This window comes from Leptosomus discolor, chromosome 27 (genome assembly GCF_034619465.1).
Source record: "Leptosomus discolor isolate bLepDis1 chromosome 27, bLepDis1.hap2, whole genome shotgun sequence".
NCBI classification, from domain to species: Eukaryota; Metazoa; Chordata; class Aves; order Leptosomiformes; family Leptosomidae; genus Leptosomus; species Leptosomus discolor.
Genome location: NC_141417.1, coordinates 1,572,480 through 1,589,216, shown reverse-complemented (window position 1 = coordinate 1,589,216; position 16,737 = coordinate 1,572,480). Strand labels below are relative to the sequence as shown.

Genomic DNA, 16,737 nt, shown 5'->3' with positions numbered 1-16,737 from the left:
CCCCCCCCCTTCCTCCTCCCCATGCCCACCTCGCTCCTCCCGGTGCTATTCCACGTCCCCGTTCTGCCGGTGCGGCTGGGGACGGCGGGGGGCTGCTCCTCGCAGGGTGACAGCTCCTCGATGGACGCCTGGTTGGTGATGCCTGTGGTGGGACGTGGGGCTGTTGGGGGGGGTTCGCTCCGGCCACCCACGGGGGGCGGGGCTGAAACACCCCACACGCCCTCCCCTCTCCCAACTCCTCACCCACCCCACAAATCACCCCCCCTGGGCTCGGGCCACCTCCCCGCCCAGGGGTGCTCGGCACAGACCTGGCCCCGAGCATCCCCGGGGTGGTCCCCATTCCCCTCGCTGGTGGCCGTGGTGGCTGTCACCTACCGCTGGCCGCCCGCTCCTTCCACTTCTGCTTGTTCTCCTGGATGTACTTGGCCCAGGTGGAGCGAAAGCCGGCCAGGTCGGCCTTCATGTCCCCCAGCTCCAGGTGCTCATCCAGGGACGGCTGCCGCCACTGCGAGCTGCGGGGACGGGGACAGCTGGGAGCAGGGCAGAGCCACCACCGCCGCCGCCGCCGCCGCCTCCCAGGGGTCCCAAAAGCAGTAGGTGCCCCCTCCCACACACCCCACCCCCACCCCCCAAGGCTGAGCCCCATCCCAACAGCTCCCCGCGGGGAAGGGGAAACTGAGGCAGGGCGGCGCGGCCGACCTGGCCTGCTGGCTGGCCGCCGGGTTGCCCTTGGCTTTGGTGCCGTCCTCGGCGAGGGGCAGCACCATCTTCTCGGCCACGTCGGTCAGCACCGAGAAGGTGGGCTCCACGATGAAGTCGATGAAGCCTGTGGGGGGGAAAAGGGACGCGGCGTCAACGGGGACGACCCCTGCCCGCGGTCGGCGGGGGGGGGGGACGACGACACACACGACACGACAGGGTGGGGACGGGGGCGGGGGCGGGGGGGACGACACCCACCGCCGCCACTCACCGATCTGGGACTGGGCCACCAGCGTGGAGGTGCGGTCGCAGAGCGGCGAGAAGGGCAGCCCCAGCTCAGCCTCCTTGTCCCCCTGGCGAGGCAAAGGGGAGACGTGTCCCCCCGGGGGTGGTCACCCCGCGTCCCACCGCCCATCCTTGGGGACAAAAGGGGGGGGAGGGGGGGGCCCTACCTGCCTGAAGAACTCCTCCATGAGGGCCTTGGTCCAGCGGCTGTGCACCGACCACTGCTTGGTGGGGTGGCTGATGTCGGCCGCGTGCAGCAGCAGCGACAGCACCTTGGACTTATCGATCCTGGCGAGGGCACCAGCCAGCGCTGAGGGTTTTGGCCCCCAAACTGCATCATCCCTCCCCCACCAGGAACCCCTCCTGACCCCGTTGGGCCCCCCCCCCCCCCCCCCTCCTCCCAGCTCACCTCTCCAGCTGCTGCAGCGACGTCTTCATGGACTTCACCTGCTGGAAGTGGCAGGACATGTCGGTGGCCAGGACCATCTCAATCACCAGCGCCCGCAGCTCCCTGCGCCCCGGGGGCAGTGGAGGAGGGGGGGAGGAGGTGGGGTGGGGGGGGGGGGGTGGGGGGAAACACCATCAGAGCCCCTCGTCCCAGCTGAGGGGACAGCCCCAGGGACACGGGGACAGGGACCTTACGCAAATTCGTCCTTGGTGAGGTTGACGAAGATGTTCATCTCGTCGTCCTGCATCATGCGGAAGACGGCGCTGATGTGGTGGTTCTCCAGCACCGAGCGGTCGTTGTAGAGGATGGCACAGTCCGACCTGGGGGCGCAGGGGACGGTGGCACCTCGGCATGGGGACGGGCAGGCTGAGCCCCCCCCCTCCCCTTGGAGAGAGGGATGTCCCCAGGGTGCCAATGTGGCTCTATCCCGGCCGCATTTGTGGCCCTGGGTGTCCCCAAGGTGCCAGCATGGCTCTGTCCTGGCCATACCGGTGGCCCTGGGTGTCCCCAGGGTGCCAACGTGGCTGTATCCCGGCCGTATCGGTGGCCCTGGGTGTCCCCAGGGTGCCAACGTGGCTCCATCCCGGCCGTATCGGTGGCCCTGGGTGTCCCCAGGGTGCCAGCGTGGCTCTATCCCGGCTGTGTCAGTGGCCCTGGGTGTCCCCAGGGTGCCAGCATGACTCTATCCTGGCCATACCGGTGGCCCTGGGTGTCCCCAGGGTGCCAACGTGGCTCTATCCCGGCCGTATCGGTGGCCCTGGGTGTCCCCAGGGTGCCAGCATGGCTCTATCCTGCCTGTATCGGTGGCCCTGGGTATCCCCAGGGTGCCAACGTGGCTGTATCCCGGCCGTATCGGTGGCCCTGGGTGTCCCCAGGGTGCCAGCATGGCTCTATCCTGCCTGTATCGGTGGCCCTGAGTGTCCCCAGGGTGCCAGCATGGCTCTATCCCGGCTGTGTCGGTGGCCCTGGGTGTCCCCAGGGTGCCAGCATGGCTCTATCCTGTCTGTGTCGGTGGCCCTGGGTGTCCCCAGGGTGCCAGCGTGGCTGAATCCCAGCCGTATTGGTGGCCCAGGGTGCCAGCACAACTGTACCCTGCCCACATCGGTGGCCTTGGGAGTCCCCAAGATGCCACCACGTCTGTATCCCAGCCGTGTAGGTGACCCCGAGTGTCCTGGGTGTCCCCAGGGTGCCACTCAGTCCTTGCCATGCCCCAACAGTGTCCCACAGTGGCCCCGTGAGCCCCGTAACAGGTCCCCAGCCCTGCCTGCTCTGCCCACGCCACGCCACGCCACCGGCGCCGTGCCACCCGCACCGTGCCACGCCACGCCACGGGCGCCGTGCCACCCATGCTGTGCCACGCCACGCCACGCCACCCGCGCCGTGCCACCCGCGCCGTGCCACGCCACGCCACGCCACGGGCGCCGTGCCACCCATGCTGTGCCACGCCACGCCACCCGCGCCGTGCCACCCGTGCCGTGCCACGCCACACCACTGGCGCCGTGCCACCCGCGCCGTGCCACGCCACGCCACGCCACCCGCGCCGTGCCACCCGTGCCGTGCCACGCCACGCCACTGGCGCCGTGCCACCCGCGCCGTGCCACGCCATGCCACGCCACCCGTGCCGTGCCACCCGTGCCGTGCCACGCCACACCACTGGCGCCGTGCCGCCCGCCCTCACTTGGTCTGGATGTGGAAGCTGTTGGTGGTGCCCGTGTGCTCGTAGTCGTGGATGGCGGCGGCGAAGATGATGGCCAGGACCTCGATCTCCGTCAGGTAGTGCTGGGGGCGGGGGGGGGGGACACGCGGGCGTCAGGGGGACGGGGACGGGCAGCGGGTGCCCCAGCGCCACCCCGCGAGGGGCAGGGGGCCAAATCCGCGTGCGCGCGCGCGCTGCGCGTGACGACGGCCACGCGTGTGACACGCCACAAGCGTGACCAGTGTGACAGCCGTGCGGCGGCGACAGGGCACACGCGTGTGTGTGTGCCGGGTGTCCCCCCACGTGCGCCCACCCGTCCCCTCTAGCCCAGGGTTCCCCCCCCCCGCCACCCCGTTCCCCGCATCGCCCTGGCGACGTTGCCGCCATGACAGCGCAGTCGCCGGGCAGCGCCGTCTCCATGGCAACAAGCATCACCTGGACCAGCACCAACGGGCCCAGCACCGGCCCGGGGACCCCCGTGGGACATCCCCCCCCCCCCCCCCCGGGCCCCGTACCACCATGCCGGTGCGGAGCAAGAAGCAATGGACGGTCTGGGTGACGTCGGCGGCGTGGACCTGGTTGTGGTAGGGGTTCCGGTACTTCCCGTAGCCGGTCTCCAGCGCGTCCAGCAGCGTCGTCAGGAAGACGGTGGGGATCTGCGGCACCGGCACACGGCTCGCAAGGCCGCCGGCGGGCACCCAGCGCCATGGGGGGGCGGGCGGGAGGGGGGGGGGGGGAGCCACCCACGGGTGGGCATGGGCGCACCTTGAAGCGGCTGTTGAGGTTGTGTCGGGTGAAGAGCTCGAAGACGATGGTCCTCAGGGCGTGATCGTCCGTCACCCGGTTCAGCGCGAAGACGTCGAAGCACCACAGGTCAAGGCTCTGGGGGGACGGACAGGGGGAGACGGGGCCATTAGCCCAGCGCCGGGGCGAGCCCAGTGGCCTGTGACACCCAGGCAATCCCCAGCCGTGCCCAGTGAAGCCCAGTGAGACCCAGTGACGCCCAGAGATGCCCAGTGATACTCAGAGATGCCCAGCCATGCCAGGCAACCCCCAGCAATGCCCAGCGATGCCCAGTGAGACCCAGTGACACCCAGAGATGCCCAGAGATGCCCAGTGAAGCCCAGTGATGCCCAGTGACGCCCAGAGATGCCCAGAGATACTCAGGGATGTCCAGCCATGCCAGACAACCCCCAGTGACGCCCAGGGAAGCCCAGTGATACTCAGAGATGCCCAGCCATGCCAGACAACCCCCAGCAATGCCCAGCAATGCCCAGTGAGACCCAGTGACACCCAGAAACACCCAGTGATGCCCAGTGAAGCCCAGTGATGCCCAGTGACGCCCAGAGATGCCCAGTGATGCCCAGTGAAGCCCAGTGATGCCCAGTGACGCCCAGAGATGCCCAGTGATGCTCAGGGATGCCCAGCCATGCCAGGCAACCCCCAGCAATGCCCAGTGAAGCCCAGTGACACCCAGAAACACCCAGTGATACCCAGTGATGCCCAGTGAAGCCCAGTGATGCCCAGTGTCGCCCAGAGATGCCCAGTGATGCTCAGGGATGCCCAGCCATGCCAGGCAACACCCAGCAACACCCAGCGATGCCCAGTGAGACCCAGTGACACCCAGAGATGCTCAGTGACGCCCAGTGAAGCCCAGTGACACCCAGTGACACCCAGAGATGCCCAGTGATGCTCAGGGATGCCCAGCCATGCCAGGCAACACCCAGTGATGCCCAGGGAAGCCCAGTGACGCCCAGGGATGGCCAGTGATGCCCAGAAATGTCCTGCCATGCCCAGGGATGCTCGCTGCAGCCCAGCAATTCCAGGCCATGCCCAGTAACGCCCAGCCGTGCCCAGTGAAGCCCAGTGATGCCCAGTGACGCCAGGTGATGCCCACCCACGCCCAGCAGCACTGGGTGCCACCTCCCACCCCCCGGGCAACCCGGGCCATATCCTACGGAGCCAGCGGTGCGGATGGGGCAGCCGTGCCCGGGCACTGCCAGGCTGGGGCAGCAACCCCGTGGGGAACTGGGGGGTCCCCACTGTGCCCCCCTGGTACCTTCAGGCAGTTCAGGACGGAGGTGGAGTAGCTGGGCCCCACGGCCGTGTACGTCCGGCGGAACATCCTGCAAAGGAGGGGGGGGTCAGGGCTGATGTGGGTGCTGGGGGACTGAGCTGGGTGCTGGGGGACAGACCCTGGTAGGTGGGGTCCCAGGTGGGTCACCAGGACAGGCCAGGTGCTTGAGGACCCACCTGGGTGCTGGGGACAAGCCCCGGGTGCTTGGGGACCCACCTGGGTGCTTGGGGACCCCCACTTGGCTGCTCGGGGACCCACCTCGGTTCTTGGGAACCCCACTTGGGTGCTCAGGAACCCACATGGGTGCTTGGCACAGCCCCTGGGTGCTCGGGGACCCACCTGGGTGCTTGGGGACCCTACTTGGGTGCTCAGAGACCCACCTCGGTTCTTGGGGAACCCACTTGGGCGCTCAGGAATTCACGTGGGTGCTTGGCACAGCCCCTGGGTGCTCAGGGACCCACCTGGGTGCTTGGGGACCCCACTTGGGTGCCCAGGAACCCACCTGGGAGCTGGGTGCAGCCCCTGGGTGCTCGAAGATCCACCTGGGTTCATGGGGACCCCACTTGGGTGCTCGGGGACCCACCTTGGTGCTTGGGGACCCCACTTGGGTGCTCGGAGACCCCACTCGGTGCTTGGGGACCCCACTTGGGTGCTCAGGACCCCACGTGGGTGCTTGGCACAGCCCCTGGGTTCTTGGGGACCCACCTCGGTGCTTGGGGACCCCACTTGGGTGCTCAGGGACCCACCTTGGTTCTTGGAGACCCCACTTGGGCCCTCAGGACCCCACCTGGGTGCTGGACACAACCCCTGGCTACCCCGGGGACAGCCGGTGACCGCGCTCCCAACCCTTCCATCTCCATCCCAGCCATGGTCCTCCACCCGCCGCGAAGGTTTAGGGGGGGTGGGGGGGGGGGGGTGGGTGTTTCCCCCCCCGGCACCCACCTCTCCACGAAGATGCCAGCCTGGACGGCGTGGACGATGCTGCGGAACTTGGGCTTCTCCTCCGCCCGCCGGCCCTTGGCTCGCGCCTGCTGGGTGAAGGTGGCCGCCAGCCAGTCCCGCACCTCCGAGGGCACCGCCGCGTCCGAGCCCATCTCCCGCAGCTCGTCCTCCGTGTCCAGCATCTGCCTGCGGGATGGGGGGCGGGTGGTGGGGGGGGGGAGCGAGGCGAGGGTGGAAGGGTTGGCTGGCAGCAGGGTGGGCGTCATGCCCACACCCCCCCCCCAACCTTGCGGCCCACCCTGGCACCCCACGGCTCCCGCCCCACACCTCGTCTCGTCGATGTAGACGGCCTCCAGCAGCGAGGCGGCGTATTCCAGGTTCCTCTTCAGCTCCTCCACGTTCACCTCGCCCGTCTCCAGCTGCTTCACCATGTACCGGAGCCTGCGGGCACCCCGGCACCCGTTACCGGGACCCCCCCCTTCCCCCCCCCCCCCCCCGCCCAGGGACGGAGCGGGCAGCGATGGGGGTCCCCGGCTGCTCCACGCGTGGGCGCCCCCACGCACACGCCCTGCCACGCGTGGGCAGCACCTGCGGGGGGCAGGGGGCGGGGGGGGTGCCCTTCGCAGGGGACCCCCAGAGGGACGGTGGTAGCGAGGGGAGGGTCGAGGGGGGAGCGTGGCTGTGGCAGGGCTGGAGGGGGGCGGGGGGCAGCCGGCAGCCCTGCAGCACCCAGCACCCTGTGATCAGTGTCCCCAGCACCCAGGGCTCATCCTGCACCCAGCACCCAGGGCTCATCCTGCACCCAGCACCCAGGGCTGGTCCTGCAGCACCCACCACCCTGTGTGCACACTGTCCCCTGCACCCAGCACCCTGTGATCAGTGTCCCCAGCACCCAGCACCCAGAGCTCATCCTGCACCCAGCACCCAGAGCTGGTCCTGCAGCACCCACCACCCTGTGTGCACACTGTCCCCTGCACCCAGCACCCTGTGATCAGAGTGTCCCCAGCACCCAGGGCTCATCCTGCCCCCAGCACCCAGGGCTCATCCTGCACCCAGGGCTCATCCTGCACCTACCCAGCACCCAGGGCTCATCCTGCACCCAGCACCCAGAGCTGGTCCTGCAGCACCCTGTGATCAGAGTGTCCCCTGCACCCAGCACCCAGGGCTCATCCTGCACCTACACAGCACCCAGGGTTCATCCTGCACCCAGCACCCAGAGCTGGTCCTGCAGCACCCAGCACCCTGTGATCAGAGTGTGCCCAGCACCCAGCACCCAGGGTTCATCCTGCACCCAGCACCCAGAGCTGGTCCTGCAGCACCCACCACCCTGTGTGCACACTGTCCCCTGCACCCAGCACCCTGCGATCAGAGTGTCCCCAGCACCCAGGGCTCATCCTGCCCCCAGCACCCAGGGCTCATCCTGCACCCAGCACCCAGAGCTGGTCCTGCAGCACCCACCACCCTGTGTGCACACTGTCCCCTGCACCCAACACCCAGCACCCAGAGCTCATCCTGCGCCTACACAGCACCCAGAGCTCATCCCACACCCAGCACCCACCACCCTGTGTCTAGAGTGTCCCCTGCACCCAGAGCTCGTCCTGCACCCAGCACCCAGAGCTGGTCCTGCAGCACCCACCACCCTGTGTGCACACTGTCCCCTGCAGCACCCAGCACCCAGGGTTCATCCTGCGCCTACACAGCTCCCAGAGCTCATCCTGCACCCAGCACGCAGCACCCACCACTCTGTGTCCAGACTATCCCCTGCACCCAACACCCAGCACCCAGAGCTCATCCTGCGCCTACACAGCACCCAGAGCTGGCCCTGCAGCACCCACCACCCTGCATCCAGTGTCCCCTGCACCCAACACTCAGCACCCAGAGCTCATCCTGCACCCAGCACCCAGAGCTGGCCCAGCGTGGCCACCCTCCCCCCACCAGCTTGTGACACCCCCAGGGGACACGGGGACACGGGGGTCCCTGGGCTGGCACGGGGACAAACCCCGTCAGGGAGAGCACCCAGCTCGGCGCACGCAGCAAGCGTGTGCACGCGTGTGCGCGCTCACGTGCACGCCTGAAGGCACAGAGACAACGTGTGCGCGCACACGCGTGCACACACGTGCGCGCGCACGCACCTGCCCGACTACACGCGCAAGGCGCGTGCACAGAGGCGTGCAACATGCGTGCGCACAGCGCTTGCCCAACCACGCACCCACATGCGGGCAACATACGTGCGCACACGCGCACGCACACACACGCACTCAGCACAGCTACGCACGCCACGTGTGCCCCCACCCGCAGCTACCCACGCACGGCCGGTGCGCACGCGGGCGTGCACGCCTGCACACGCGTGCCCGCGGCGCACACACGCACGCGGAGGTACGCTCCTCTCCCCAGCCCCCCCGCCCCGGGGGGAGGCCCTCTCTGTCTGACACACGCCTGAACACGCGTGTGCCCGCAGCCAGCCGGCCCCCGGCCATCTGTCTGTGTGTCCGTGTGTCTGTCGTGGCGGGGGGCGCGGAGGCGGGGGTGGGGAAGGGGGGGGGGGGGGGGAATCCCATCTGTCCGCCTGGGAAAGCGCCGCCCCCGCAGCCCTGTCTCCCGCTGCAGCCGCCTTGCTCGCACGCCGGCTGGCACGGGCTGGCACGGCCCCCCCGGGGCTCCACCAGCTCCCCCCCCCCCCCCCCGCGGTGGGGACAGGGTAGATGCCAGCCCCTGGTGGGACGCTGGTCCCTGTCCTGATCGGGCTCAGCTCCCCAGCCACCCTGTCCCCTCCCACAGGCCTCGCTGTCACCCAGCACCCAACAAGTCCCTTCTGGGTTCCCATCGCTGCCCAGCTGGCAGCCAGCAGGTCCCCAGCGTTGTCACCAGCACCCAACAGGTCCCTACTGGTACCCAGGAGTCCCCATCGCTGCCCACCTGGCAGCCAGCAGGTCCCCAGCGTTGTCACCAGCACCCAACAGGTCCCTACTGGTACCCAAGAGTCCCCCTCGCTGCCCACCTGGCACCCAGTGGGTCCCCATGGTTGCCCACCCAGTCCCCATCCCTGCCAGCAGCACCCGCCAGGTCCCCATCGGCACCCGCTCGTCCCCATCCCCTGGGCACGCGGTTCCCAAGGCTGGTGGCCCCTGTCCCCACGGCCAGCGGTTTCCCACGACGCTGCCAGCCCAGACCGTGGCTCGGGGGACACCCCAGGGTGACCCTGAAACCCAGCCGTGGGGAGGGGGACAGCACGCAGTGACAGTCCTGTGGGATGGGGACCCGGGGCCCCGGGGCCAGAGGCCAGCCCCGGCCTGCGGCGCTCCCACGGCCGGTCCCGAGCTGACCCCCGCAGGGGGACACGGCATCCCTGGCCCTGTCACCCCGTGTCCCCACGGTGGGGACGTCACCCGGTCACGGCTCCGAGTGAAAACCCCGGGGGAGCTCCGGTGGCCCTGCGCCTCGTTAGCGCTAACGAGAGCTGGCAGCGGGCACGAGGGGCGTGCCAGGCAGGTGTGAAGGGGCAGGCGAGACCCCCACGGACCCTCGTGCAAGGCTGTGCGAGGTCACACACGCTCGTGCAAGGCTGTGCGGGACTGTGCACGGCCACCACGGTGGCACGTGGCCGTGCGTGTCCCTGCCAGCCAGCCCCCCCAGCCACCCCGTCCCCACCAACTCTGTCCCTTGGGGAAACTGAGGCAGGGCATGAGCGCGGCCCCACGGCGCTGGGGGGGGTGGGGGGTCACGGGAACCACCCCAACCAGCCCCAAAACCCACGGGCCGAGAGGAGACGCCGTGTCCCCTGTCCCCCCGGCTCTGGGACGGCCATCAGGGCGGGGAGGACACGACCGGCAGTGACCCAGGAGATGCTGGCACTCGTCCCCAACCCAGGGGACAGTCCCCAAGAGGGGACAATGCCGTGACCCTGGCTGGCCCGGGAAGGACCAGCACCAGCTCTGGGACCACCGAGGCCAGCGGGGCCGTGGGACAGCGTGGGGACAGCGGTCCTGGTCACAAGGGGGAGGGGGGGGGAGAAGAAGGGGACCCCCCCACCGCTCTGGCAGGCGAGGGGACGAAGCCACCGGGTCCCCACAGCTGGGGGACACGGGGTGGTGGCCGCGGGGAGGGCGAGGAGGGCTGGCGAGGGCCGGCATCCACCGGGGCTCCCGCGGGATTTCCTCCCAGCTGATGATTGCGATCGCTCTTAATTAGCGGCCGCCGCCCCACGCCAGGGGACCCGCCGCGCAGCCGGGCTCACGCCCCGAAAAGGTCCCCAAGTCCCCCACGGGGTCCCCTTCTGGGTCCCACCCTGCGTCCCCTGGCTCCCACGCTCCCCCCCCACACCCTGCAGCACCTAACGACCCCCCGAACCTCGTTAGCGTCCCCCCGGCCTGGCCGCACGGTGACGTGTGCCCACGGGTGGGCACGGGAGACACACACACACCCCCCCCCCCGTGAGCTGGCACACACGCGTGGGCGAGCGTGCAAATGGGCGTGCAAGCCCACCTGCCGCAAGCCACGCGTGAGCAAGCGTGCAAGGGCGCACGTGGGGCTGGTGCCCACCCACACCTCGCCCCGGCGCGGTGACCGGACCCAGCTCGGCGGGTGGGAGGCCCCCGCGTCCCCCGGCCAAGGTGACGGTGACGGTGACGGCGAGCGAGGGGGGCCGGGGGGGCGACCAGACGTCACGTTCAGAGACAGCACGAAGCTCCTGAGCCCGGCGGGCTGCGGGGGAATGTGACCTTGGGGAAGGCGGCTGTCACCTTCCCGCGCTTGGCCACCCAGCCCTGGGGACCCCCATCCTCAGGGAGCCCCATCCCCAGGGATGCTTGACCCCTAGGAACAGCCACGCCGGGGGACAGCCATCCTTGGGGACCCTCACCCTCGTGGACCCCCATCCTCAGGGACACTTGACCCCTAGGGACAGCCACGCCTGGGGACAGCCATCCTTGGGGACCCTCACCCTCGTGGACCCCCATCCTCAGGGACACTTGACCCCTAGGGACAGCCACGCCTGGGGACAGCCATCCTTGGGGACCCCCATCCTCGGGGACCCCCATCCTCAGGGACACTCGACCCCTAGGGTCAGCCATGCCTGGGGACAGCCATCCTTGGGGACCCCCACCCTTGGTGGCACGGCCACAGGGGACCTCTGTGTCACTGGCGCGTCACTGACGGTGCTGGGACCCCCGAACGGAGCCTGGGGACAAGGGACGGCCACCGCCTGGCAGCGGGAGCAGAGGTCGGGCTGCGTCACGCTGCCAGCCGGGTGCCACCCGCGCCCACGGTCCCCACGGGCTGCCTGTCACCACCCACGGCCCCTCCTCTGCTGCCACCACCCCCCCTGCCCCAGCCACCCCCCGCCGGGTCCCAGGCCTGCCGTGGGGCTGACGGTGCCTGCAGAGCCGCTGGCACCCCGCAGCCCACCACAGTGTCACTGGTGTCCCCAAGGCCACCCTTCACCCAGGGTGGGGTGCAGGGTCAGCCTCGGGGTGCAGCCAGCGCTGGGGACCCCCCTGGGACTGACACCACAGCCCCACGAGCACCCACGGGTGACATTGCCCCTGCGGCTCCCTCCCACAGGGTCCCCCATCCCGGCTGGTCCCCACCCCAGGGACCTGCCATCGGTCCCCAACACTCGAGGCACTGGGGGGGGGGGGGGGGGGGGGGCAGGATCGGGCACCCCGGGGGCACCTCGCTGTTCCCCCCGCTGTCACCCCAGCTGGGAGCTGGGGACTGTCCCCAGGCCAGGGTCCCCACTGCCCCCTCGGTGCTGGCAGGGGTTGGGCGGGGGGGGACACACACGACACAAGGGGGGGCACAGGCAGGGACCCCCACCCACCCGCACGCCCCGCAGCGGCTGCCAGCGATTTCGGGGAGGGGGTGGGAGGCGGGGGGGGGGGGGGGGGGCAGGGGGGAGCGGGAGCGCGGCGCAGCCCACGCGCTCGCACACCTGCGCACGCTCAGGTGCGCTGCGGCACGTGGGTGTGCACGCGCGCTCCCGTGCCCGCGCGGGCCCCCCCTGCTCCCACCCACGCGCACCCAGGGGGGGGCTCGCAGGCCCCTCTGCACGCGCGCGTGCCGCACGCTCTCGCCGGGCGCTTGCTTGCACGCCCGCAGCGACGTGCGCAGCCGGTTGCACACTCAGGCTTGCACACCGCGCGCGCGCACCCCGAGAGTTCTGGCAGCGGCGTTTCACGCCCCGGCTGAGTCCCGCCGTGACCTTGAGCTCGCGTGAAACACGCTCAGCCGCTCGGCCTGACGGCGAGCGTGCAACACGGGCACGCGGCTCCCGTCCTCGCCCGCCCAGCACACCCCCGCCAGCGTGCACCCTTGCACAAGCGCGCCTTCGCCAGCCACCACGTGCGGGTCAGCGCCGCGCACGTGTGCGCCCGCGGCTGCGCATGCCCATTTGCACGCCCATTTGCACGCCCACGCGTGCGCCCGCCACGCGAGGACCCGCGCGAGCGCACGTGCCGCGGGTTCGCGACGGGGGGGGCACGGGCGCACGGGAGCCCACGCGTGAGCACGACGGCGCATGGGCGAGCGGGTGGCACCCCCCGGGGCCACCGAGAGCCCCCCCCCCCCCCCCGGTGAGGAAGGGGGTGTAGGGTGGCACCCTGGGGTGGCACCGCTCCCCGGGGCCGGCTGGGCACCCTGGCACCCGCTGTACCCCCCCAGAGTTGGGGGCACCCCAGCCCTCTGCTCACGCCGGGGTGCCCCCCGGGGCGAGGGGTGTTGGGGGCTGTGCTGGGGGGCCCCCACCAGCACCCCCAGAGCTGCCCCATCAGAGCCACCCTGGGGGGGTGCGATGGGTGCGGGGGGGGGGGGGGGTCTGGAGGGTGACTGGGGGAGGGTCCTACATGGTGGGGGTGGGCAGCGCTTGGATGGAATTGGGGGCACCCAGGGGGTCCCCAGGGGCAAAAGGCTCTGGGGGGACCCCGGGGGCAGCAGAAGGTCCCAGGGGGTCCTGCCTGGGAGCGGGCGGGACACGGGGGTGGGGGGCACCGGGGGGGGGCTGTTAGAGGAGAATGAAGGGGTCCCCAAAGGGGGGTGTCTGTCGGGGGGGGGGTTCGGCAGGGTGTGATGCTCAGGTGGGATGAGGGTCCTGGTTTGGGGGTGTCCGCTTTGGGGGGGGGGGCTTCCTGCTTTTGGGGGTAGGTTTCCCGGTTTGGGGGGTGTCCCGCTTTGGGGGGGGGGGGGCTTCCTGCTTTTGGGGGTAGGTTTCCCGGTTTGGGGGGTGTCCCGCTTTGGGGGTGGCTTCCCGCTTTTTGGGGGAGGTTTCCCGGTTTGGGGGGTGTCCCGCTTGGGGGGGGGGGGGGGGGCTTCCCGCTTTTTGGGGGAGGTTTCCCGGTTTGGGGGGGGGGGTGTGTCACTCACAGCGCCCGGAGCTTGACCCAAATCTTCTTGCTGGGGGCGGACTTGATCTCCAGCGGGGACGGGCAACCGCCGGCCGGGTCCAGCGCGTCGCGATCGGGCTCCAGCCCCGGGAGGCTCCGCGGCGGCTCCATCGCTCCTGCGGCGGCGGGGACGCGCCCTCAGCCCCGCGGCCGGTCCCGGGGCCCGGCGGGCCGCGGCCAAGCAGCCACCGGTGCCGGTGCCGGTGCCGGTGCCGGTACCGCGCCGCCCCCCACCCCCCCCGCCAACCCTCCCTTCCCCTTCCCCTTCCCCTCCCCGCACCGCCCGGTAACCGGCGGCTGCGCAGGCAGCACCGGCCGGGGCGGCGGAGCTAGATGGCATCCCGGGCACCGGGGGTGGGAGCGGCGGGATGGGGAGAACCGGGCGTGAGGGGAGCACCGGGGAGGGGGAGAACCGGGGGTGAGGAAGAGCGATAAGGGGATGAACCGGGGAGGGGGGAGAACCGGGGATGGGGAGAACCGGGGATGGGGAGAACCGGCGTGCGGGGACCGGGGATGCTGCGGGTTCCTACCCGGGGATGCTCGGCCGGGAAGCGCCGGTGCTGCCGGTGCTGCCGGTGCTGCCGGTGCTGCCGGTGCTGCCGGCTCTGTCTCCGCCGACCGGGTCTCGCCGCAACTTTCCCCGAGCCGGCACCGGCGGGAGGGCGGGGAGGGGCGGGGGGAGCCGGGGCGGGGGCCGGGAACCGGGGCCGCCCAGCCCCGCTCCGCGCTGGTACTTCGGAGGGGGGGGGGGGGGGGGGCGGGGGCTCTGGGACCCCCACTGGAGATGGGGGGGGAAGGAGATGCCCCGGGACCCCCGGGAGAGAGGTCCAGGACCCCCCATAAGGGCTACGGAAGGTCCCCCAGGACCCTCGGGGGGGGGAGTACCCCATGGGGCTGTGGGGGTTGTACTCCAGGACCTCTCGGGGGGGCACCTCAGCACCCCATAGGGCTGTGGGGGCTGTACCCCAGGACACTCTGGGGGGGGGGGGGTAGCCCAGCACCCCATAGGGCTGTGGGGGCTGTACCCCAGGACACTCTGGGGGGGGGGGGGGTAGCCCAGCACCCCATAGGGCTGTGGGGGCTGTACACCAGGACCCTCTGGGGGGCGTACCCCAGCACCCCATGGGGCTATGGGGTTGTACCCCAGGACCATGCTAGGGGGGGTAGCCCAGCACCCCATGGGGCTGTGCGGGTTGTACCCCAGGACCCCGCTGGGGGGTACCCCAGCACCCCATGGGGCTGGGGGGGGGGGTATCAGGTTCCCCAGGACCCCCATGGGGTGATGGGGGGGTGTGACTGGGTTTGGCAGCCCAGGAAGGGGCCAGAGCGCCTCCCCACGCATCCCCCCCCCCCCGCCCGGTGCACCCCACGGAAGGGCCGTGACCCTCCAAGTGTCGCACAGGGGGTCTGCTCCGAGCAGTGGGTTGGGGTGGGGGGCACCATGACCCTCCCACCCCCCACCCCTATGCCCTGCCGAGGCCTGCCCCGCTCATCACATGTCACCGAGGCTGGTGACACCACACCAGGGACTGTGTTATCGGGGCCCCCTCCCCAGTTAGGGAACCTACCCAAACCCGGGGGGCATGGGGGGGCTGCTGGGCCTCTCACCCCCTATTAGGGCATCGCCCCCCTGGGCTGGGGAGGGGAGGGGTGTGGGGGCATTTGGGAGCAACCTGAGCTCGAGGGGACCCCATCATGGGGGCACCTGGGCACCCCACCCCTGCCCCATGGGCCCCCTGCGCCCCCCACACCTTGTCCCCCACCCTGTGTCACCCATCCCCTCCGTGTCCCACCGGGGAACCTCAAGGTGCAGAGGCCGGTGCTGGGGGGGGACAGGGGGGACAGGGGAGCTCTGGGCACCTATGGCGGAGGGGGGGGGGGAATATCGGGGTGCCAGAGCCCCAGGTGGGTCCCAGTGAGGTGGGGGGGGGGGGGGTGGGGGGCACAGCAGCACCCGTGCTGCCACCCACGGCACGTGCTGTGCCGCAGCCCCCGGGGAATATTAATAAGCCTTTATGTAACGCCGTAGGTGTGCCCGGCACCCACCGCCGTGGCATCGGCAAGGGGGGGGGGGGGGGGGCCAGGTAGGGACCCCCCCACACACACACACCTTGGGGCACCATCCCCGACCCCCCACCTCGCCCCTCCGGCGGCTCCACCAGGTCCCTGCCTGCCAGGCCGCCTCACCTCCCAGCACTTGCCAGCTCGCACCCATGGGTGCTGCCCGGCGTTGCCTCCGTTCGGCTTCCAAAAAAGGGGGGGGGGGCGGGGGGTTGCACCGTGGGGATGCTCCACTTTGGGGGGGGGGGGGGAGGTGCCCACGGGACACCCCCCCCCACACCCCCCCCCCCACCTGCATGCTGGGGTCAGCAGGGTGGGCTGCCAACCCTGGCACGTGGCGTGGGAGCCCTAATACCCCACTGGGGATATCTTGGGGGGTCCCCAAACTTTTTTTTGGGGGGGGGGGAGGGATTTCGGAGGTAGCGCCTGGAACAAAAAAAAAAAAAAAAGGGGGGGGGGACGGGACCCCCACGGTGTGGAGGGCGGGGGGGGGGGGGCTGGGGTAGGCAGCCGTGGGCTGGGCTGCACCCGAGACAAAGCCGCGCTGCCGGCGGGGCGCCTCGGCAGCTCGTTACGGCGTTAATATCGTGATTGATGAGCGCGAAAATAGACTTTTGCAGCAATCTGGAATAATCAGGAGGTTCTGGGCGTTAATTCGGGGGGTGGGGAGTTCAGGCCCCCCCCCCCCCCCTCCCCCTCCGGGAGCGCAGCTAGAGGGGAGGGGGGGGGTGGGGGGGGGGGGGGGAGGGGAAGTCCAACCCGCTCCGCCGTGATTTTTCCCTCCCCGCTCCCCGGAGGAATTAATGAAGCAATTAGCGCCGGACGAGGCGGGCGCTTGGCCGCGCCACCGCGGCTGCCGGTGGGTTCGGCTGCCACCGGCACGCACGCTTGGCCTCCCCCGGTCCCACCGGGTCCTGCTGAAGGGGGGGGGTTGGTGTCTGTCAAGGGGGGCTTCTGGCCTCGGCAGCCGCCGTCCGTGTGTGTGTGTGTCCCCCCCGCCCCTCCCGGCACGGCCGGTGACTCATCCCGGAGCAGCCGGCCGTGAGCGGAATGGCAACGGCCGCCCTGCCGCCTCCTTCCCTCGCCCCATTAATTTTCCCCCAAGATGCTGCACGGGAGAAAAATAAACACCCTGAGAGCGGGGGGGGGGTGA

At 70.8% G+C, this 16,737-nt stretch overlaps 1 protein-coding gene across 1 annotated transcript; it reads right to left on the bottom strand.

The window, feature by feature from the left end:
• Positions 1-45: 45 nt before the first annotated feature.
• Positions 46-13,634, bottom strand: PDE1B (phosphodiesterase 1B). Its single transcript, XM_086478617.1, is given in 15 exon segments — positions 46-77; positions 80-142; positions 376-512; positions 700-826; positions 971-1,052; positions 1,152-1,272; positions 1,394-1,495; positions 1,627-1,752; positions 3,111-3,211; positions 3,644-3,784; positions 3,894-4,010; positions 5,188-5,254; positions 6,148-6,333; positions 6,475-6,588; positions 13,504-13,634. Coding segments are annotated over 15 exon segments (1,647 nt in total).
• Positions 13,635-16,737: the final 3,103 nt, after the last annotated feature.